We start from the raw sequence: 24,190 nt of genomic DNA on the forward strand, positions 1-24,190 counted from the left end.
TTTGGCATCAGGACAAGTGCTGGGGAACAGCTTCCTCCTGGACAAAACTCTACAAGCCAGGTAGCAGGACTGTTCCCTTTCTGAGCCATCGCCCACACAGAGCCACAGAGCGGCTACATCATATTGGAGACTCCATCAACTTGGTTCACACACTTGCCCTGCCTTAACAATTACCTAAGTCTCCTTTCCATCCAACTTACCTGTGTACTTTCCAACAATGTGGGGTTGCTACTAAGATAGGTGATCAAAGCAGCTCTACTTAATAGATAGAAACAAACACAGGGAGGCTGCTAAAAGGAGGAGACAAAGAAATAGGGCCCAATCAAAAGAACATATCAAAACTCCAGAAAAAGAACTAAACAAAATGGAGATAAGCAATCTATCAGATGCAGAGTTCAAAACACTGGTTATTAGAATGCTCAAGGAACTCACTGAGCACTTCAACAACATAGAAAAGACCCAGACAGAAATGAAGGTTACATTAAGTGAAATAAAGAAAAATTTACAGGGAACCAACAGTGGAGTGGCCAAAGCCAAGAATCTAATCAATGATTTGGAACATAATGAGGGAAAAAAAAACCACATTCAATCGGAACAAGAAGAAAAAAAACGAATTCAAAAAAATGAGGATAGGCTAAGGAGCCTCTGGGACAACTTCAAATGCATCACCATTGAAATCATAGGGGTGCCAGAAGTAGAAGAGAAAGAGCAAGAAATTGAAAACTTATTTGAAAAAATAATGAAGGAAAACTTCCCTAATTTGGCAAAGGAAAATAGACATAGAGTCTCAAACAAGAGGGATGCAAAGAGGACCACACCAAGGCACTTCATAATGAAAATGCCAAAGGTTAAAGATAAAGAGAGAATCTTAAAAGCAGCAAGAGGAAAGCAGATAGTTACCTACAAAAGTGTTTCCATAAGACTATCAGCTGATTTCTCAAAAGAAACTTTGCAGGCTAGAAGGGATTGGCAAGAAGTATTCAAAGTCATGAAAAGTAGGGATTTACAACCAAGATTACTGTATTCGGCAAGGCTATCATTTAGAATGGAAGGGCAGATAAAGTGCCTCACAGACAAGGTAAAGCTAAAGGAGTTCATCATCACCATACCTTTATTATTTTATTAAACGTTAAAGGGACTTATTTAAGAAAAAGATAAAAACTATGAACATTAAAATGGCAATAAATTCACAACTATCAACAACTGAATTTAAAAAACAAACTAAGCAAACAAGCAGAACAGAAACAGAATCATAGATATGGACATCATTTGGAGGGTTATCAGTTGGGAGGGGGGAGGGGGAATTGGGGGAAAAGGTGCAGGGATTACAAAATACAAATTGGTAGATACAGAATAGACAGGGGGATATTCAGAACAGTATAGGAAATAGAGCAGCCAAAGAACTTATATGCATGACCCATGGACAAGAACCAAGCGGGGAGGATTCCTGGAGGGAATGGGGGTATTGGATGGAGGGAGAGCAAAGGGGGGAAAATGAGACAATTATAATAGCATAATAAAATATATTCAAAAAATTTATCACAGAATGTTTTCTAGTAAAAGAAAAATTAACTGACCTTGAATTTACTTCAGAAACTGCACCAAAAATAAAACCCATTACTGAATTTAGAGAGTTTTATAGAAAATAACAAGTTCTTCTGAAAGATGCCACATAAGCAGTGAATTGGCTGGATGTCCTCAAAATGGTCACAACAGAGCCACTGGTAGAGAAAATCTTTCATGATGCCCTTACCAAATTGTTTTTTATTTATTTTTATATTGAATTTATTGGTCTGACATTAGTTAATAAAATTACATAGATTTAGGGTGTTCAGTTGTATAATACATCATATGTTTACCACCAAAAGTCAAGTCTCCTTCTATCACCTTTTATCCCTACTACCCCTCTTCCACCTACCCCTACCACTACCTCCCCCAAATAATCACCAGCCTGCTATCAGTCTGTCTCTATTTTGTTTGTTAGTTTATTTTGCTCATTAGATTCCACATGAGTGAAATCATATGGTAATTGTCTTTCCTGCCTGGCTTGTGTCACTTATAATGCTCTACAAGTCCATCCATACTGTTGCAAAGGGTAAGAGTTCCTTCTTTTTTATGGCCATTAGTATGACATTGTGTAAATGTACCAGAGCTTTTTATCACTCATCTAGTGATGGGCATTTGGGCTGCTTCCAAATCTTGGCCACAGTAAACAATGCTGCAATGAACTTAAGGGTGTATATATACTTTTGAATTAGAGTTCTGGGTTTCTTTGGATAAATTCCCAGAAGTGGATTGCTGGGTCATAAGATAGTTCCAGTTTTAATTTTTTGAGGTAACTCCACACAGCTTTCCACAATGGCTGCACCACTCTGCATTCTTACCAAGAGTGTGTGATGATTCCTTTTTTTTTCCCACATCCTTGCCCACACTTATTGTTTGTTGATTTATTTATGACAGTCATTCTGACAGGTATCAGGTGATACCTCATTGTGGTTTTAATTTGCATTCTCCTGATGAATAGTGATGTTGAGCATTTTTTCATACATCTATTGGCCATCTGTATGTCTTCCTTGAAGAAGTACCTATCCAGGCCCTTTGCCCATTTTTTAATTGGATTGTTGGGGTTTTTTGGTGTTGAGTTTTATAAGTTCTTTATAAATTTTGAACATTAACCACATATTCACCACTTAATCATTGGTGAATATGTACTGCCATTCAGTGGGCTGTCTTTTCATTTTTTTTTTTTTTTGATGGTTGCCTTTGCTCTGCATAAACATTTCAGTTTGATGTAGTCCCTTTTGCTTATTTTTTCTTTTGTTTCCCTCCCAAGGAGACATGTCAGGAAAAATATTAATATGAGAAATGTTCAAGGTTTTACCATGTATGTTTTCTTCTAGGATTTTTCTATTTTCTATTCTAACACTTAAGTCTTAAAACCACTTTGACTTTATTCTTGTGTGTGTTGTAAGAAGGTGGTCTAGTTTTACTTTTTTTGCATTTATCTGTCCAATTTTCCCAACGCCTTTTATGGAACAGACTATCTGCACCCCACTATGTGTTTCTGCCTCTTCTGTCAAATATATTTTTATCCCCACCCTAGGACATTATTTTTTATTGCTTTTTAGAGAGAAAAAGGGAGAGAGAGAAACATAAATGTGAGACAGAAACATCGACTGGTTGTCTTCTGTACGTGCCTGGATTGGGGATTGGACCCACAACCTAGGTATGTACCCTGACCAGGTAACGAACCTGCAACTTTTTGGTTTCAGGACAATGTTCCAACCAACTGAGCCACACCAGCCAGAGCTTCTTTGTCAAATATTAATTGACTACAAAGGTGTGGGATTATTTCTGGCCTCTCTATTCTGTTCCATATACCTGTAAGTCTATTTTTATGTCAGTATCATGCTGTTTTGATTACTATGGCCTTGTAGTATAGTTTGAACAAGTAGCACAATTCCTCTAATGTTGTTCTCCTTCCTGAAGATTTCTTTAGCTATTTGGGGTGTTTGTGGTTCCATATAAATTTTTGGAATACTTTTCCAGTTCTGTGAAATGTGTCATCAGTGTCCTGATAGGCAGTGGGTTGAAACTATAGATTGCTATGGGTGGTATGTACATTTTAGAAATGTTAGTTCTTCCTATCTATGAACATGGTATATGCTTCCACTTACTTACATGTATCTGCTTCAATGTTTTTCTTCAGTGTCTTATAATTTTCCAAGTACAGGTCTTTTACATCCTTGGTTAGATTTATTCCTAGGTACAAGTATTTTATTCTTTTTGAATCAACTGCGAACATAGTTGTTTTCTCAGTTTCCCTTTCTAATAGTTTATTATTGGTATATCAAAATGCAACTGATTTCTGGATATTTATTTTGTATCCTGTTATTCTTCTAAATTCATTTATCAGATATAGTAGTTTTTTGGTAAAATCTTTAGGGTTTTCTATATAAAGTATGTCATCTGCAAATAATGACAATTTTATTTCTTCCTTTCCAAACTGGATGCCTTTTATTTCTCCTTCTTGTCTGACTGCTGTGGTTAGGACTTCCAGTACTATGTTGAATGAGTGGCGAAAGTAGACATCCCTGTCTTCTTCCTCATGTTAAGGGAAATGTTTGTAGTTTTTGCCCAATAATAAGATGTTGGCAGTAGATTTGTCATATATAGCCTGTGTTATGTTGAGGTATGTTCTATTTCCATTTTGTTGATATTTTTATAAATGCATGCCAGATTTTACCAAATGCTTTCTCTGTGTCTACTGATATAATCATACAGTTCTTATTTTTCATTTTCTTCATGTGGTATATGTTTATTGATTTGCAGATATTGTACCAATATGGCATCCCTGAAACAAATCCCACCTGATCATGGATTATGATCTTTGTAAGGTATTGCTGGATCTGGTTTTCTAATACTTTGTTAAGAATTTTAGCTATATGTTCATCAAGGATATTAGCCTGTAACTTTCTTTCAATTTACTGTCTTCATCAAATTTTGGAATTACGATAATGGTGGCCTCATAAAATGAGCTTGGGAGTTATCCCTTCTTTTAAATTTTTTTGGAACAGCTTAAGAATAGGTGTTAGCTCTTCTTTGAATGTATGGCAAAACAAGTCATTGGTCCGGATCCTTTGTTAGCAGTATTTTGATTACTGCTTCAATATCACTAGTTGTGATCTGCCTAGTCAGATTCTCTGGTTCTTCCTGATTCAGTTTTGGAAGACTGCATGTTTCTAGGAATTTATCCATTTTGTCCATGTCGTCCAGTTTACTGGCATATAGTTGTTCACATTATTTTCTTTCAATCCTTTATATTTCTTTGGTGACAGTTGTTACTTCTCTTTCATTTCTGACTTTATTTGCATCCTCTCTTTTTCTTGATGAGTCTGGTTAAGGTCAATCTGTTTTTATCATTTTAAAGAAGCAGCTCTGTTTCATTGATCTTTTGCATTTTTTTTAGACTCTATTTCATTTATTTCTGCTCTGATCTTTATTATTTCCTTTGTTCTACTCACTTTGGGCTTTTTTTTTGGGGGGGGGTGTTCTTTTTCGAGTTCCTTCAAGTATAAAGTTAGATTACTTGAGAAAGTTCTTGTTTCTTGAGATAGGCTTGTAATGCTAAGAATTTTCCTCATAAGACTGCTTTCCCTTTCTCCCACAGATTCTGAATTATTGCATTCTCCTTTTCATTTGTTTCAAGGTATCTTTTTTTAATGCTCACCCGAGGACATGCTCATTGATTTTAGGGAAAGGTTAAGGGAGGAAGGGAGACAAGGAGAGAAACACTGATGTGAGAGAAAAAAACAGATCAGTTGTCTCTCATACATACCCTGACCAGAGGCTGAACCCACAATCTAGGTATGTGCTCTGACCAAGAATCAAACCTGCAACCTTTCCCTTTATGAGATAACACTCCAACCAAATGATCCACAATGGTCAGGGTTCAAGGTGTCCTTTGATTTCTTCCTTGATCTCACTGTTCAGTAACATATTATTTAGCCTCCATGTGTTTTTGTTTTTCAATTTCTTTTCTTGTGATTGAGTTCTAGTTTCATACTGTTATGGTCAGAGAAGTTGTCTGATACGATTTCAATCTCCTTAAATTTATTGAGACTTGTTTTGTGTTCTAATACGTGGTCTACACCAGAAAATGTTTTATACACACTTGAAGAGAATGGATATTCTGCTGCTTTGAGTCGAAATATTCTGAAAATATCTCTTAAATCCATCTTATCTAGGGTGTCATTTAATGTCTCTGTTTCCTATAAATTTTCTGTCTGGAAGATCTATCCATTGATGTCAATGGGGTGTTAAAATCTTCAGCTATGACTGTATTAATGTTAATCTCTCCCTTTATGTCATTAAGATTTGCCTTAAATATGTAGGCACTCCTATGTTGAGTGCATAAGTATTTACAAGTGCCATATCCTCTTGTTGGATTACTACCTTTATCATCAAGTAGTGTCCTTCATTGTCTCTTGCTATAGCCTTTGTTTTAAAGCCTATTTTGTCAGATATAAATATTAACACCCCAGCTTTTATTTCATTTCCATTTGCATGGGATCTCTTTTTTCATCCCTTTACTTTTAGTCTGTGTGTATCTTTCATTCTGAAGTTGGTCTTCAGACAGCATATCTATGGGACTTGTTTCCTTATTGGTTCAGCTACTCTAAGTCTTCTGAGTGGAGCATTTAAGACATTTACATTTAAAATGATTACTGATACGTATATATTTATTGCCATTTTATTCCTTTAACTAAGTTCCTCTGTTTCTACTTCCCTTCTTCAGGCAGGTCCTTAAACATTTCTTGTAATGCTGGTTAGGTGGGGAAAAAAAAACCCCAAAAACCAAAAACAACCCCCCCGCAAAAAGAAACCCCAAAAAACAACACAGTCCTTTAGCTTTTTCGCGTCTGGAAAGCTCTTTATTTCTCCTTCAATTTTAAATGTTAGCCTTGCTAGGTAGTCTTGGTTACAGGTCCTTGCTTTTCATCACTTTAAGTATTTCATGCCAATCCCTTCCGGCCTGAAATGTTTCTGTTAAGAAATCAGCTGACAGTCTTACAGGAGCACCCTTGTAGGTAACTAACTGCTTTCTCTTGCAGCTTTTAAGATTCTCTCTTTGGCTTTAATCTTTGCCATTTTAATTATGATGTGTCTTGTTCTGCACCTATTTGGGTTCATCTTGTTTGGGTCTCTCTGCACTTTCTGGACTTGTGTGCCTCTTTCCTTCACTAGGTTATGAAGTTTTCTGTAATTATTTCTGCAATAGACTCTCAATCCCTTGCTCACTCTCTATCTTCTCTTTCTGGTACTCCCATGTGGATGCTGTTATGCTTCATGTTGTCCCAAAGGTCCCTTAAACTATCCTTGTTTTTAAAAGATTCTTTCTTCTTTTTGCTGCTCTCATTGGGTGTTTTTTCTACCTTGTCTTCCAAATTGCAGATTCAGTCCTCTGCTGCATCCAACCTGTTTTTTCCTTCCAGTATATTCTTCATTTCAGAAGTTGTATTCTTCATTTCCGACTAGTCCTTTTTTATGGTATCTATTTCCTTTTTCACGCTATTGAGCATCCTTACAACCATTACTTTGAACTCTGTATCTGAGAAATTGCTTGCTTCCATTTCATTTAGCTCTTTTTCTGAAGATTTCTTCTGTTCTTCCATTTGGGGCCTGTTTTACTGTCTCCCCATTTTGGCTGCCTCATTGTGTCTTCTAGTATTAGATAGACCTTCTATGATTCCCACCCTTCTTTCGATGGCCTTATGTTGTAGGTACCCTGTGGGGTCCAGTGGTTCAATCCTTGATTAACTGAGCTGGGTGCTCCTGGAATGTTCCTTGTGTGGGTTATGTGGGCTCTACTTTTATAATTGAGTCTAGATTGCTATTGGCTGGGCCATGCTTGGGACTGACCCTTGGGCTGAATGACAGGCTGAATCCTGACCTGATGGCATGAGAGCTGCTGTGCAAGTGCTGACCACATAAAGCAGAATTCACATCAGCAGGGTTTGGTGCCTGCCGAGATCTACCTTTGGATATGCGGCTTGTAAAGCTTATTGGATCCTGCTCTGATGTTGTCTGAAGTTGGCCATGTGTGGTTCTGGGTCTCTTGTAAGCACTCTGGTGCAGGCAGAAGCTGCCTATGACTGGCCCAGCACAACCTGTTTTGAACTATCTCAATGTGGCTTTTTCTATAAATTCTTAGTTGTAAGACTTCCCTTCACTAGTGTTCAGATGGATATTCGGGATGATTGTTCTATAATTTAGTTGTAATTCCAGTTTGTCTCTGGCAGGAAGTGAGTGTGGCTGCTACCTATTCCAGTGCCATCTTGGATCTTGCCAATGTGCTCTTAATTCAATGTAGGAGGACTACATTTTCAGAAGTGTTCAGACATTACTGTCAAATCAAACCTTGGTTTCTTACACAAACGGTATCAAATGTGATTTGGATGTTTCCTATCTTTTTATTTTACTGGACTCAGAAAAACCACCAAACTCAATCTAATCAGCCTAACAGACTTCAAACCTTTCCTTATTTTGATCCTCTTTATAATATTAGGTAAGAATTCTTCACAGTCCTTAATGCAATACTCCTATTTTATATAAGCAGGTGGCTTGGCAGGAAGAAAAACTGAAATAACTTGTCCCACATGACTTCCACTGGTGCCTCTGGTTACTAATTTATAGAAGAAGGTAATTTTATATATCTATTCTTGTGTCAAGGTGTCCAGATATTTGCTCAAGAATTATTGTGGATGTTTCTGTAAGAGTTTTGGATAAGATTAACATTTAAATTGAACTTTGAGTAAAGAAGAGTGTCCTCCATGATGTGGGTGGGCCTCATCTATCAGTTGAAGAGCTTAACAGAAAAAGACTGACCTACCCAAAAAAGAAGGAATTCTGCCAGCAGACTGCCTTTGAAGTCAGCTGCAACTCTTCCTTTGGGTCTCCAGCCTGCTGGCCCACCCAACTTATACATAGATATTTTAATGTTCTAAAAGTAAATAATTCAGTTTGTATTCTTAAATTATCTCACAAAAAATACATATTGTATGTGTTTCCTCTCCAACTCACTTTCCTTAAAATATCCATACATATTCACTTATCACCACCTTCAGCCCAACAAGGATTCCAGAATTTAAATCTGTTTCCCATCAAGGATGACAGACGCCAATTACTGGTCTGCTACTATGTGATGATTGATAGTGATAAAATCTTCATTTACTAAATACAATTATAAATTGTTAAAGTTCAACTTCACATATCAAACAAAAAAACTTCATAACCCTACCATCTCAAACCAGTATTTCTATTAATACAATAATAAAGTCAATTTTATTAAACGAAATCTTCATTCACATTTTGGGATATTATTGAAATGGTGTTTTTAGGGAGTCTGTGTCAATTATTCAAATTAGTATGAAGTTTCTTGTGGTAAGTCAGCAATTTAACAACTGGTGCAATTGATAACACTAGAAATCTAAGTAGATCTGTTAGGGTCAGTATGGCTACATTTCATCTAAAACAGTCTGAAAAGGAGCAAAAATATAATTATTAATTATATTTGTTCTTATTGGGTAAATATTTCATCTACAAGTAACAAATATTTGAGAGCGGCATACAAAGTCACATTTTACATCTTCTGAAGAGTATTCTTCAGCAAAAATGCTTTATTATAGCTATATTACATATAGCTATAGCTGAAAAATTATGTAACATCACAACACTGAAATTTAATTTTCAGTTGGCAGGAACGTTGGCACATTTTTATAAAAACATGAAAATGAACCTTTCCTTTAGGAACTGAAGGATAATTTATAAGTTAGGCACTTGAACCACTAAGACACAGATTAGGGGTAGAGGTTATCACTTAAGTGATACTGTGTTTCAGTGGGCCTTGTGTGTTTGCCATGCACAGAAGGGTTAGATGTTTAGAAACAGCACTAAGAAATCACACACATACAGTACAGGAAATCTCACTTCAAACAGGGAGGTCAAAGGAGGTAGCAGTAGACAAACAGTATATTGCAGTGTGGAAAATATATTGGGCAAAGAGACTACTAAACAGATAGCAGTGGCATATCAAGAAGGGTAGAGGAGTGGGAGTGGTTTGCCTCAGCTGAATATAAATATTTTATCACTGATACCATTCAGAACTGCTGACATATGGTGACAACAGAAATTACTGTCACTCTGTTTCATTATTATTTTTAAATCATCTACAGATTAGGGTCTTCATTGCTTGCGCCTTGTGTGCACTGCTCCCATGACTACCAACTCTTAGGACAGCATTAACAATGGATGACTGAAATGACCTATTTTACACTATCCCTATGTCAAAGAGAACTTGTTAAAGCCACATCAATAGAAAGCTTTCCCAAAAGACAGGTAAAAAAAATTAGACTTCATAATTATTTTTACTACTATAGTTAATACTATTTACTGTAAGTGATTCAAGTATATTATATTTTAACATAAAAACTTATACTGGTGTAAAAATCAGTTTGTATTCATCTTATTAATCTAATAAACATTTTGATGAAAAAATAATTTACAATAAAACATTATTATCATCTTAACATAATTAACTCTACAGGGGGAAAAAATGACCTTTAGCACAGACTTTATTCTTTTAAGAGATCATAAAAAAGGTCAGTAGCTTAAAGGTAGTAATAAATTTTCCCTATGTTGGCTCTACCCCCTAAAAGCTGAAATTTTCAACTATGAAAGGCTAAAAATATTTCTTATTTCTGTTCTGTAAATCCACTATTTGTAAACAAAATATTCTAATTCTAATAAATACAAACTTTGCATAAGGAAAAAGTTCTTTCAACCGAGTTTCTGATGTGTTATTGATCTGAGTCTAAATGCTTTCTAGGTATGAGAAGTGGAGATGAAATAACTACCATTAAATGTATTTCAGGGATATTTATTGAAGATAAATGAAATGTAATAACTGCAACACCTGATTTGAAGGCCAGAGATTGAATAAATTAAATATAAAGCAGCTTGGAAAGAATATCTGCATGAAGGTCAGATCAGCTTCACCTCATAGTCTACAGGGTTTTTTCCTATACACATGAGTAGAGACCAAATAATTTCCAGCACTGTGTTTTTAACTGTTTGAAATAAAGGCCCTGTTATAAACCTTACTATGTATAGTTACTTCCTTGACAAATAACATCAAAAGCTCAACAATGTCATTATACAATAAGAAAGGGGAATCTGAGGTTTAAATAACTTAAATCTATTAAGATTTAATGAACAATGCACAATTTAATGAACAATTTCATGTTAGATGGGTAAAAAAAAGGCACAGACTATTCTGCCATGTAAAATAAAAATAAAAAAGCCAATTTCCGAAGTTTCTAAATTCTTAAAATTTAATGCACCTTAATATGGCAAGGCTTCTCAATGATGTGCCGTTTTGATTAATGAAGGCTTAGTAGCCATAAGACTGCTACTAGCATAGTAGCATAACATCTCCTCTTACAACATGTAACTTAGCATGCAGTAGGCTCCACAAGTTTTATTTTCAGGTTATTCATAAATATGTCAATTTCTAGGGTGTGCCTTGCATCTAATAATCAATATAAAGCAAGCCAATACTTTATTTATAGGCTTAAGAAAAAACAAAAGCTTAGGAAAATAAATGCGCCCTCTTTGGCCTCTTCACTTCAGTAGAGGGTAGCCAGTGTACATCAGAGAAGCAGGACACTTTATATAAAAAGATTAAGACAGGCTATGTTTTGAAACTATAGTACTCCCACTCCCTCTTTTAGATTTACAAGCCTATACAGCATCAATATCTAGACATAACTAGAAAATAATCCAAATATAAATGCATCTTTCTAGCTTAAACCTAACTACATATCAACTTACCAAATCCCTGTGCAACACCCAGTTAGCATGCAGGTAGTGAATCCCATCTAGGATCTGATACAATAACGACTTCACCATTCCTCGAGGTAACTGAACTGGCTTCTTGTTTGCTTTAGAAGCTCTGTGAAACTTGATTATATGCTGAAAGAAAGAAAAATATCATGAGATGCTTAGAAAAGAGAGAAAAATAATTTGATATACAGGGTCAGGCAGAATTAATACCTTTGAGGGTGGTTGGTAGGGTACATGAATGTCTCGCATGAGTTTGACAGCAATTTGAACATTTCACCTAAAATGTCATCTGGTATGGCTGAATGTGATATTGTTATGTTACAGAATTACATACTTAATGCTTTTGTAATAAAAAATTTTTATGTAATAAAAAGGGGGTGTTATTTGTGCCAGACCCTGTATAATATTTTCCTAACAGAAAAAGAAACACTTAGGGATTCCCAAGATATTAAAAATACAATTTCTCATTCTGCTGAATAACAAATAACATAAACTTCTTAATAACTGGAGATAAAATTTAATTTCCTAAGCATAAGCTAGTGTCTCAAAAATAAATGATTACCACAGTGAAGTAGGAAATAATGATTTTATTTTTACAATATAATTAAAAATTACTTTTATAGACTACTTAACCTTTGTTTATATGGTAGAAAATTTTCCAAAACAGAATCTTTGTTTTTCTGTAGTGATTAAATGAAAAGAAAAACAGAACAAATTTCAAGAGATATTTCTGGCTGGCTGATATAGCATAGATGTGGTGCCTATTTGTGTTGTATGGGTTATAAAGAGAGCAAATGGAAAAATATTTCAATAAAATGTACAGAAATACAAAGAAATAATATGGAAACTACCAGCTGCACTGGAAATATTTAGAAATATGAAAGAATAATTTTTAAAAAACCAAAAAACCTCATACCATCCATCAAAGCTTTTGAGTATAGTGTTAGCAGACATCCAGGAAAACACAATACCACCTTACAAACAGAAAACTCACTTTATAAATAAGTGTGCCTTTATAAATAAATTGACAGAAATAAGATCCAATGTTTCAAGCTCTCTTGATAGGTTCTCTTCATTTTAATTAAAGCACTCTTAAACTGCAAGAAAATCTAAAAGTCAGCTGCAGTCAACTGTGCTGTGGGTACCACTGGGCATATGCCTAGCATTGAATATGCATGAGAGCAGACTCTTGACCAGTATTTTATTTGTGAATAAATTAGTCTTGAAATTAGTAAACATAATTAAAACAGGGGTGAGATATTTAATATTATAGGTTAACTTTTTACTTCCTATTCTCTTATGATACAGAAAGCAGAACATGTATAAGGAATAACTAATGATTAATGAGGGCGTTTTACTTTCCAAAGAAGAAATATACAGCAAAGACTATCTGGGGGGAAGCTAAAGTATACAGTCAGTACATATATAGTCTAATGATTAATCTGTATTTTATTAGCAGCATTACATTATTTTAATTTTCTTCTCAGTTTTTTTTTTCAAAGTATTTAAGAGCAGGCAAACAAAATAATAATTGCCCTAAGAAATGATGTGATCTGGTCTGAGTAGCTCTCACACTTCATAAAAATAAATTAAAATACATCGTCTTTTAAAAACTTGTAAGGATGAAAGGAACACATATGGAGGGGAGGGGAGATAATCAATTGATGTCACATACATTTCTTCAGTTAATGCTTTGATTATTTTAAGTTATTTTTAAATTTATAAATATTTATTGAACAATGGATTTTAACAGTACACAAATGATAAAACCAAAGAGAGCAAAAGCTGTTTCTTTTTAAATTTTTGTTTATTCTATTAGAGTTGTCCTAATTTTTCCCCCTTTGCCCTCCTCCGTCCCACCCTACCTCTGCACCCACAGTCCATCCCCACAGCATTGTCCATGTCCATGAGTCATTCATACATGTTCCTTGACTAGTCCCTTCCCCTTCTTTCCACTATGTCCCCATCTTCTCTTTCCTCTGGTAGCTGTCAGCCTGTTCCCTGTTTCCATGCCTCTAGTTCTGTTTTGCTCATTAGTTTATTTTGTTCATTAGATTCCTCTTACAAGTGATGTCATATGGTATTTGTCTTTCACCCACTGGCTTATTTCACTTAGCGTAACAGTCTCCAGTTCCATCCATGCTGTTACAAAGGGTAGGAATTCCTTCTTCTTTCTTTCTGCTGCATAGTATTCCATCATGTAAATGACCCACAGTTTTTTAATCTGTTCATCTACTGATGGGCACTTAGGCTATTTCCAACACTTGGTTATTGTAAATAGTGCTGCTTTGAACATCAGGTGCATAAGCTCTTCTGAATTGATTTTTCTGGATTCTTAGGGTATATTCCCAGCAGTGAAATTGCTGGGCCATAAGGCAGTTCCATGTTTAATTTTTTGAGGAAATTACAAGTTACTTTTTTACCAACATTTTATAACTACAAAAAACTACAGTGGAGACATTTCTTATATTTTATTTTTATTACAGGGCTATATAACAAATATGGAGTATGCATGTCATGAAATTTCACCAACACCTAAGAAATTTTTTTAAATGACTCCTTTTACTACAGCTGTTTTTTGGTTACCCTCTGCTGCCTTACACTCTAGTTCATTCAAATTCAATATTCCAATTAAAATAAGAAAATAAAACAAATAAAGGAGTAGGTTTTAGCAAACTGAAATGTCATTTGGTTTTCATTAAAATGAACATTAAAATTACTTATTTGGCTTAAATGAGTATTACTAAGATGATGACAAAGCCAGTGTTGACTATTTATACATATCTGGCAATATTACATGGAGTAAAATTTGCAAAAGTATAATTATTATACCTACATGTAAAATTAAATATTATGTACTAGCATTCTAGTACATGCCAGTGAATTCTATTATCTCCTATGCTCAGCTATGTTTTACTACAAATTGTGTTTATAAACCAGCCTGGAAATTCCCTCATAAATTGGGATTATATTATCTGATTTCATGTTAGGCTGAGTAGGTTAAGTGTTCAGTTCAATGTTGGCCACCTGATTTCATCAATTTTTACTGAAAGAATCCTTATTTGATTTGATTTCTTTTAAAAGAAAAGCTAACAATGAAAGAAAAAATATTTACAACTGGCATAAGCCTTGAACAACAGTTTCACAAAACAAAAATTTCATGTGTATTTCGTTTGAAATCTTTCCAAATAATTTATAAAAACAATCTGAATCACATCACATTTAGAAGAGTGAAAGTATTTCTTAAAAATCTGAAAGCATATGAAACCCAGATAAGCTTCAGTTTCTAAAATCTGCTAAAGTTACAGTTATACAAATGAGGCTACTCAGAAAATTAGCAAAAGAGTTTGAAACTATTTGACTATATTTTGAAGGTGAATTTACTGTAAATATTACTGGAATGTGTGCTAGTTTTAGTTTAAAATTTTGTATTTACAATTACAAACTACAGCTGAATGAAAAAGAAACTATTTTGAAGATTTTTGAAACTGAGTCAGGGATATTATAATCCCTTATATATCAGAATGTGTACAGGGTGGGACAAATTCAGGTTTACAGTTGTATGTGAAAAACAGAGTTTGTTCTTATATTATTTATTAATTATTGTATTATTTTCCATATAAACAACTATAAACCTACTTTTACCATGCCCTGTATTTTCTTTTCTGTCTCAATAAATTCATAGGCATAATAAAGTTAGCAAATAGAGACCCATATGCAAAACACAGTGCAACATTTAAAAACCTTCTCTTTTTTTTTTTTATCCTCACCCAAAGACATTTTTCATTGCTTTTTAGAGAAAGAGGAATGGAGAGAGAAGAGCATCAATGAAAGAGAGAAGCTCAGGATCAGGTGCTTCCTGTACAAGCCTATAAGGTAGCAGGCACCCATACCAGAATCAATCCAAGGATCATATGTGTCCTGATGGGGGATCAAACCCACAACCCAGGCATGTGCCCTGACTGGGAATCAAAACGCAACCTTTTGGTTACAGGACAATGCTCCAATCAACTGAGCCATGCCAGCCAGGACAAGGCCTTATTACTTTTAAGTGTCAGAAAAAATACAGTCACAGTAGTGAAGTAGTTATTAATGAATTAATATAGTATTTGTATTTGTTTACTTGTTTCTTAGATTATAATCTGTGTTAATATGTCCTTTACACATAACTGATCGGGATATAAGTTTTGTGAGTGCTTCAAAATTATTTTCACTATTCTGTTACAGGTTTTCATTATATACATATCAGAAAGTCTTACTCCCAATGTGGCATTATAGATTTTTTTTAAATGTAATTGTTATATTTAACAAAGAAGTTAATTTTGACCTAAGACCTTCATAAATAAAAATTTTAAAATCAATCTTCTTAGTAAATGCAAAATACTGAGGCAGTTTGTATTTTTAGCTATTTAGACAAAATATGGTTAAATTCTTAGTTTATAACAATTTTTATCAATATAGCATCACTTTTTTCATTATATTAGCTAAAATGATAAACTGTAATTACCTGACTTCGAGAATCTTCAAATTTGAGTCTGGATACCTAAAAATATTCTCATTATAGATCACACAAATACAAAATAACTCAACGCCACAAGAGACTCTACTTTTATGCCAATCTAATTTTGTAGTAGAGTTCTCTGCCAACAAGAATTCTTCCTATACAAGAACAGGCCCAATTCAATACTGAATTTCTGCTGATAAAGAAATAAATACATTAGAATATTGAATATCAATTGGGAATAATATTAAAAAATGATTAATAATAGTTTCCTACATTTGTATAGTATACTTAATTTATAAAGCTTTTCAAATACAAAATTACTCTTCAGAAAAATCCTATTAAAAAGGGCAAGAAAAGCATTACATTTTATAGATGGTGTAACTATAGCTTCAAAGTCATTAAGAGACTTGGTTAATGTCATATGACAAGTAATAGAACTGCTAGATCCCACTCTAGTCTTCCAAACATATTTGTCTCCCTATGAGGTGACCACTTTCTTATTTTATATTCCTTCACACTACAGAATAAAATGAAATATGCTGCTTTTAACTGTTATAGCAAACATTATTACAGTTAAGTTCTTATTTTATCAAAAATGAATAGCTAGCCAACAATATTAAATAGCTGTTTATGCTCTTCAGATTCTATTGTTTTCTGTAATGTGTTACTGGGTTGGCTAAAGTTTGCTCAGTTTTTTCCATAAGATGGGTCTAGTATTGCTTAGTTGTCTCTAGCTTCGTTTGAAACAATTTTGTTAGACTGTATTGTGACAGCTGTTATATCAGCATACATGAAAAATAAATTATCAATACTGGTGAATTTTTGTGTAGCTATTTTAATATGAAGATAGAAGAAAATATGCAACATCTTCGGCATTATTATGCTTTATTATTTCAAGAAAGGTAAAAACGCAACTGAAATGAAAAAAAAGAGAGATTTGTGCAGTGCATGGAGACAGTGCTGTGACTGATCAAACATGTCAAAAGTGCTATGTGAAGTTTTGTGTTGAAGATTTTTCACTGAACGATGCTCCACTATCAGGTAGAATAGCTGAAGTTGATAGTGATCAAATCAAGATATTAATTAAGGGCAATCAACAGTATACCATGAAGGAGATAGCTGACATACTCAAAATATCCAAATCATAAAGTCATTGGTGAAAATGAAAAATGTGTCTTTTATCTTACAGGAAAAAAAACCCATATGGATTTTTTTGGCCATCCCAATACAAAGGTCAAACCAGTAAGATCAAAAAATAATACAGAGCAAAATACTTTAGCCTTGGTAATACCTAAACCACATTCTATCAGGTTACTTTTATTTTAGAATATAAATCTCATAGTAAGATTAGCTCCTAAAAATGTTTTTGATTACTCTTACTACCCCTGACTAAAACTAGCGGTTCCAATGTCTACCAGCAATTCACCTTACCCAGAGGTCATGTTCAGCGTAGTCAAACAGAAGCCACACTTTCCTGTCAGCATGAGATAGAAACACCTTTTGAAGAGAGATGACATTTGGATGCTTAAGTTCTCGAAGTAACTGCAAAACAAAGGAAATCCATTAAAAATCTTTGCCATAAAAATGTTTGAAAAACCCCATACCATTTGTAATTCACAGGCAATACAAAAACCAATCCTAAAATCTAGTAATTTTCAACCCTAAAAATCTAGTAAGTCCTGACACAATTTTGAGATGTCCACACAAGTGCTTTAGTGATGAGAAAAAAGTCTACATGACTTTTTCAGGGAAAAAGGGAAAAAAAACTGAAAAGGTAATATTGGAATAAATCTATCTTGTTATTGTTTAGTTGGTTTGTTTTACTATTTTATTGCAGTGAAATAGATAAAACATAAAAATTACCATTTTAATAATTTTTAAGTGTATAATTCATTAGTATTACGTACACTCACAATGTTGTACAACCATCCCCATTATCCATTTTAGAGCTTTTTCATTGTCCAAAACAGAAACTTGGTACCCATTAGGCAATAACTTCCCATTTTCCTGTCCCCTGGCCATTGGTAACCTCTATTCTACTTTGTTTCCATTAACTTGCCTATTCTAGGTACCTCATGTAAGTAGAATTGATAGTATACAGTATCTGTCCTTTTGTGCCTGGAATGTTACTCAGCATAATGTCTTCAAGGTTTATCCATGTTGTAGCATGAATGAGAATTACATTCCTTTTACTTGTTGAATACATTCTTATGTACCATATACACCACATTTTGTTTATCCATTCATCTGCTGGTGAACATCAATTGTTTCCATGTTTTGGCTACTGTGAATAATACTGCTATGAACACTGGTATACAGGTATCCAGCCAACTAATGTGAAAAATAGAGACATTTATTGAAGAAGATACAAGATACAAGACAATGTTGCCTCAGTCTACCCTCAAAGTAGACACTTTGGTACCTCACACAGTTCTCCCAATCACCATCAGCTGCCCTGTCATATTTTCCTGAATTTCATCAATGGTCTGAAATGTCTTCCCTTTCAAAGGCGATTTTAGTTTTGGGAAAAGCCAGAAGTCATAGGGCATCAAATCCGGGCTGTAAGGGGGCTAGGTCACCTGGGTGATTTGATGTTTCACCAAAAAACTCTGCACATGACATGATGCAAGAGTGGGCATGTTGTGGTGATGAAGCTTCCAATCACCAGTTGCCCACAGTTGCAGCCTTCTGAATTATCTGAATTATTTCTGCAGAGGAAATGTTCAAGCTTAACGCAAAATCTGATGCTGATTCATTGGTCTACTCGCTCAATCATTTTGCATGTGACAGCCACACAGTACACATGCTCACTCAATGTCACCTACCACCCCCACTGACTAGTACAGTGTAGTTGTCATTGTTCACGCATGCACATTCCAGTCCACTCTCCTTGGCTGCCAGTTTACACTGATGTTGCACAAATTGTTCTCGTTATGTTAACAACGGCTGGGCTTTTTCTGGAGAGACCTTGTACATCTAGAAGTGGAACTGCTGCATTATATGATAGTTCTATGTTTAACTTTATGAGAAACCACCCTACTGGTTTTCACAGCACCATTTTATATTCCAATCAGCAATCTATGAGGGTTCCAACTTCTCCATATCCTCAACACACTTAATTTTTTTTTTAACAGCCAACTCCTAGTCGGCATGAAATAGTATCTCATTACGGTTTTGATTTGCATTTCCCTAACAGCTAATGATGTTGAGCATCTTTTCATGTGCTTATTAATCATTTTTATATCTTCATTGGAGAAATGTTTGTTAAAGTCCTTTGCCCATTTATGAACTGTTTTTTGTTGATATTGTTAAGTTGTAATTCTTTATATAGTCTAGGAATTAATCCCTTAGCAGATGCTTGATTTACAAATATTCTCTCCCATTCTACTAGTTGTCTATGTTTTTACATCACAAAACAATTGAACTTAAAACAAATCATCAGCTTGTTATTCTTTTAAAAACGTACTAATTGCAACATTAGAAAACACTACATTCATCAACACCAAATATCAAATGAGAATAAGATCTGTAACTTCATGAGATATAGTACCTATTTTTTAGGCATTTAAATTATATAGTAAAGTTGGTTAAAATTTTGTAAACTTTTTTGTATAATAATACAAAATTAATATAGACATAAGCATCCAGGCAGAACACATTTTCATGGGTTTAACCTTTCTTATCTCCTAGAAAAACATTCTTCTATTTAAAGTCTTGTATCTCTTTATTCTATCCCTACTTAATAACCAAAGTGACCCTAATAATCCATCAGCTAAAAAGCACTTTCATCCCACCAGGCAAAAACCAAATAATACCAATAATGACACATAAAAAAACTTCTCATGAAGCCTGATATATTTTTATCAGTTAAAGCTAGCTTACGCAGTCTCTTCCAAATACGTTCTAAAACAGACATGTGCGAATAAGGTCTTAGAACTTAAGACTTCAGTAACTTTTATAAGAACATTACCACCAAAACAAGAATATAAATGTGATGTTAACAAAATATCAGGAGCTCTAAAATAAATTCAACAGGAAAAAAAAAAGAAAAGGACTATGAATAGACTACATATTTAGTCACTTACAGTAACAATTATCCTCCAGAAAGTGATAATTATTTTTTTCAGAAACAAGGTTAAATTCAACTTACATATTTCTGCTTTTAAAATATAATTTCAAACTTACAAGGCTTTAGAGATGATGTACAAATGCTCAGAGCCCTAAAGACCAGTATCTAATAGTAACCATATCCTATTTAATAAACAAGGCAAAAAATCTGATAAGGAAAGCCTAGACTTCAGGGTCATGCAGATGGCCCAGCTGGCTGAAAGAGCTAAACCTAGTGCTCAACTCATCTCAGTTCTGGGTCAGTGTTTTCTCCATTACCTCACAAGTGGAACACATTTCTTGGCTAGGCAGCTGTTTCAAGTCCTGTCTGGAAACTGGCAGGGTAGAAATTAACATAAACAAAATCCAAAGCTTTGGCAGAAGTTCTCTCCAATTATTAGAAACCTACATATAAAGCTATTCTTAGATATTTCCTCAATTTCACCTCCAAAATGAGTTTTAGCTCTTGTATTTAAAAAAAATTAAAAAGGAGCAACCATTTTATTAAGTTCTTCCTAGCTGCCACATATGGTGCTAAACATATGATATACATTATCTCAATCATGAATTACCCTATGAAACATGTAGTTATATGACAGTAGCCCCCCACTCCATCTGTGGGCAACAGTTTCACTTTCTGTGGTTTAAACTGCCCACAGTCAACTGTGGTCTGAAAATATTAAATAGAAAACTCCAGAAATAAACAATTCATAAGTTTAAATTGCATGGCATTCTAAATAACATGATGAAATTTTGTATTGTCCAGGCCAGGATGGGATACATACCCCTTGTTCAGCTTATCCACACTGCATACACTACCCACCCATTAGTCACTTAGTAACTGTCTCAGTTATCAGATCCACTGTCTTGGTATCGCTGTGCCTGTATTCAGGCAACCTTTATTTTACTAAATAATGGCCCCAAAGCCATTTACATTGCTTTTGTTACAGTATATTGTCATAATTGCTCTATTTTGCTATTAGTTATTATTGTTAATCTTTTAGTGAGTCTAATTTGTAAATTAAATTTTATCATACATTACATAGGTATAGGAAAAAACAGTACAATTGACAAACAACACAAGTTTGAACTGCATGGGTCCACCTGTATGTGGATTTTTAAAAAATAAATACTGTAAATGTATTTGCTCTTCATTATGATTCTTAACATTTTGTTTTCCCTAGCTTTATTATAAGAATACAGTATATAATATACACATTAAAATATGTGTTAATCGATTATTTATGTTATTGTTAAGGCTTCTGGTCAATAGTAGACTGTTAGTAAAGTTTTTGGCGACTCAAAAGTTATGCTTAAATTTTCAACTGTGCAGGAAGGAGGAAGGATTGTGTTGTTCAAGGGTGGCTGTATAGCATATAGGGCTCAGTACTACCAGTGTTTTCAGGCATCCAGTGGGGGAACATATCCTCTGCAGAAAAAGGGGGATTACTGTACTTCTATTTTACAAATGAGGATATAGTGATAAGGGGATTAAATAATTTGCTCAACATTCCTAGGTAATGGTTAGGATCAGAATTTAAATGCTTTAAAAATAAACTTTTAAAACTACACAGCCAATACCTATGGGTAATACCAATATCTCCCAAAACTTTGTACCATGGGGCTCCCAAAACTTTGTACCATGGGGGACTAGTTCTCTTTACAATCCACACACAGATGTTTTAAATATATACTAGGTTGTGAACTGAACAATGGCAGGCACTGTGTCTGGCTCGCCAGTGCCCTGCTAGCTTCTAGTATACTGCCTGGCACCTGGTAGAGGCATGTATTAAGTACTTGTTAAATATCTGAATGAATGAGTTATGTCTGAAGAAATATTCTAAGCTTCTCACCACAACCCTATGAGGTATTATAATTATTCTTATTTTACAGTGAGGAAACTAAAACAGAGAAATTCAGTAACTTGCTTTGGGTCCTTCAAGATAGTTAACAGGTAAAACCAGAATAAAAGCTCAGCTAATCTAGCCTGGGTCTTAAACACATGCAACACTCACAGTACTGTGAACTTGGTGCTCAAACACTGTAGGAGTATTCCACAGTTCTTCATATTCAATGAATAGAACTTTAGCATTTCATCACCCCATACAGAGCCCACAGTATATAAATGCCTATTTCTTAACATTTTTTAAGTTATTTTTTGCCTTCTAGATGATTTTGTTAAAAATATTCAAAGAAAAGGCTAAAATAAATTTTTTCAACGGTTTCCGTCACACAAACCACCTAAGTTTTTCTAATTCTACTGGGAAGAAAGTATGATAATTTCCTGAGTACTAAGATCACTGCTAAAAATATAAATATTTTAATACATCATTTATAATAAACTTAATTCATTCCAATTGTGCCAAAACACCACACAATCTGAACTTTTAAAGTATAAATAAATAATAATATTTAAAACTGTATCTTGTCAATAAATATTGACGACAATATTAACGACAGTGGGTCTTAGAAAGTAGTTTAAGAAAACCTGTAATATTCTCAAAATGGCATTGATTTCTAATATTAAAAATTTTAGAACAAAAGTTATAATTCTTAATTTATGCCAAAAGTATAATAGTTGAGTTAAAATTATTATAAAAGTGGCCCTGGCCAGGTAGCTCAGTTGATTAGGGTTTTGTCTTGATACACAAGTTTGTGGGTTCAATCTGTGGTCAGAACACATACAAGAAGCAAGCAATGAATGCATAAATATGTGAAACAACAAATCGATGTTTCTTTCTTTCCCCTCACCCTTCCTCTGTCTCTCAAATCAATCAATACATTTTAAAAAAATTACTCTAAAAGCACAAGGAGAGTTATTCCAAAATTTATTTCAATTTTGCAAAAAGCTGTGGGAACTTTTTTTCAATAGAACTCTTGCAAATTTGTTTTAAAAATTGAGGTGCACCGTAGCCAGTGTGGCTCAGTTGGTTGGAGGATCATCCCATAGACCAAAAGTAGCTGGTTCGATTCCCAGCCAGGGCACATACCCAGGTTGCAGGTTCAATCCCTGTTGAGGCTTGTTCAAGAAGGCAACCAATCGGTATTTCTCTCTCTCTCTCTCTTTCTCTCTCCCTTCCTCTCTCTCTTAAAGCAATGAAAACAAAAATATCCTCAGGTAAGGTTAAAAAAAAAATCCAAAAACCCTGAGGTGCACAGGTTAAAGTAGATGTGAGCTTCAAAAAACTAGAGCCTGGAACTTTACTTCTGCTCCCCTAGGTTCCCTATCTCAACTACAAGGCTGCCTCTTGGAATATGAAGGGTCCACGAAAGCACAATTTTGAAAAGCAGTACGGTAAATAATTCCAGCTGACAGGAAATTCTGGAAACACAAAAACAAACCACTTACAATACAGTGAGGTTGAACATATGCAATGCTCGTAAGTTTGGTAGACATTCTCAGAGTTATTTTCTTCTTCCTTTTACAATTACTTACAAAGACCGTTGACTTTTAGTACACACTGGTGAAGAAATGTGTTACAGTGTAGTGGGCATAGGAACAACAAATAGAAAGTAAACAAATAAACAAGAAGAAACTCCTTATAATTTGTAATAAGTGCTATAAAAAAAGAAACTGGGTATAGATCATAAGAGAATAATGGAGGTTAGTGGTGGGGAAACAGGACTTCTCAGAGGAAGATTCCACAAAAGAGGGATAGGTCTGATAAGACCTGGCAGCAGAGATGATTTTTTTTCTTTTTAATTTTTTACTGTGGAAATTATTTCAAATGTAAATAAAATAGTAAAGCAAATCCCCGTATACCATAATCCACTCACAGACTATATATCATTTTATCTATATTCATACCCTCTCCTCCCACCTTAACTGGGATTATTTTGAAGTAAATCCCTATTACATGATTTCATCTATAAATATTTCAGTATATATCTCTAAAACATAACCAGGGTATCTTTTCTCTGACCACAAAATAAATTAGTGATCAACAACAATAAATTATCTAGAAAGACTCACATATCTAAAAATTAAACAATACATTTCTAAATAATTCATGATAAAAGATAAAAAATCACAAAGAAAATTTGAAACATTTTGTACTAAATAATCATTAAAATACAATAAAATTTTTGAAATGTAAGTAAAACACAACTTAAATTCATAGTTTTCATTTGTTATATAAGAAAATAGTGTAAAAATGAACGACCGAAGCTTCCACA

At 34.2% G+C, this 24,190-nt stretch overlaps 1 protein-coding gene across 4 annotated transcripts in view; it reads right to left on the bottom strand.

The window, feature by feature from the left end:
- Positions 1-24,190, bottom strand: part of CDK8 (cyclin dependent kinase 8) — a 132,083-nt gene that overhangs the window by 44,442 nt on the left and 63,451 nt on the right. For 3 of the 4 annotated variants that reach the window (XM_054577149.1, XM_054577148.1, XM_054577150.1), the window contains exons 3-4: positions 17,339-17,449; positions 11,392-11,532 (exon numbers count right to left, since the gene is read on the bottom strand). In XM_054577149.1, the coding sequence (XP_054433124.1) occupies positions 11,392-11,532; positions 17,339-17,449 (252 nt within the window). Of the gene's footprint in view, positions 1-11,391; positions 11,533-17,338; positions 17,450-24,190 lie in introns of those variants that run through there. The other variant, XM_054577151.1, reaches the window with a different exon arrangement.

The sequence above is a fragment of the Pteronotus mesoamericanus genome, unplaced genomic scaffold (assembly GCF_021234165.1).
Source record: "Pteronotus mesoamericanus isolate MK-2021 breed Mesoamerican mustached bat unplaced genomic scaffold, CSHL_Meso_final contig_41, whole genome shotgun sequence".
Taxonomy (NCBI): domain Eukaryota; kingdom Metazoa; phylum Chordata; class Mammalia; order Chiroptera; family Mormoopidae; genus Pteronotus; species Pteronotus mesoamericanus.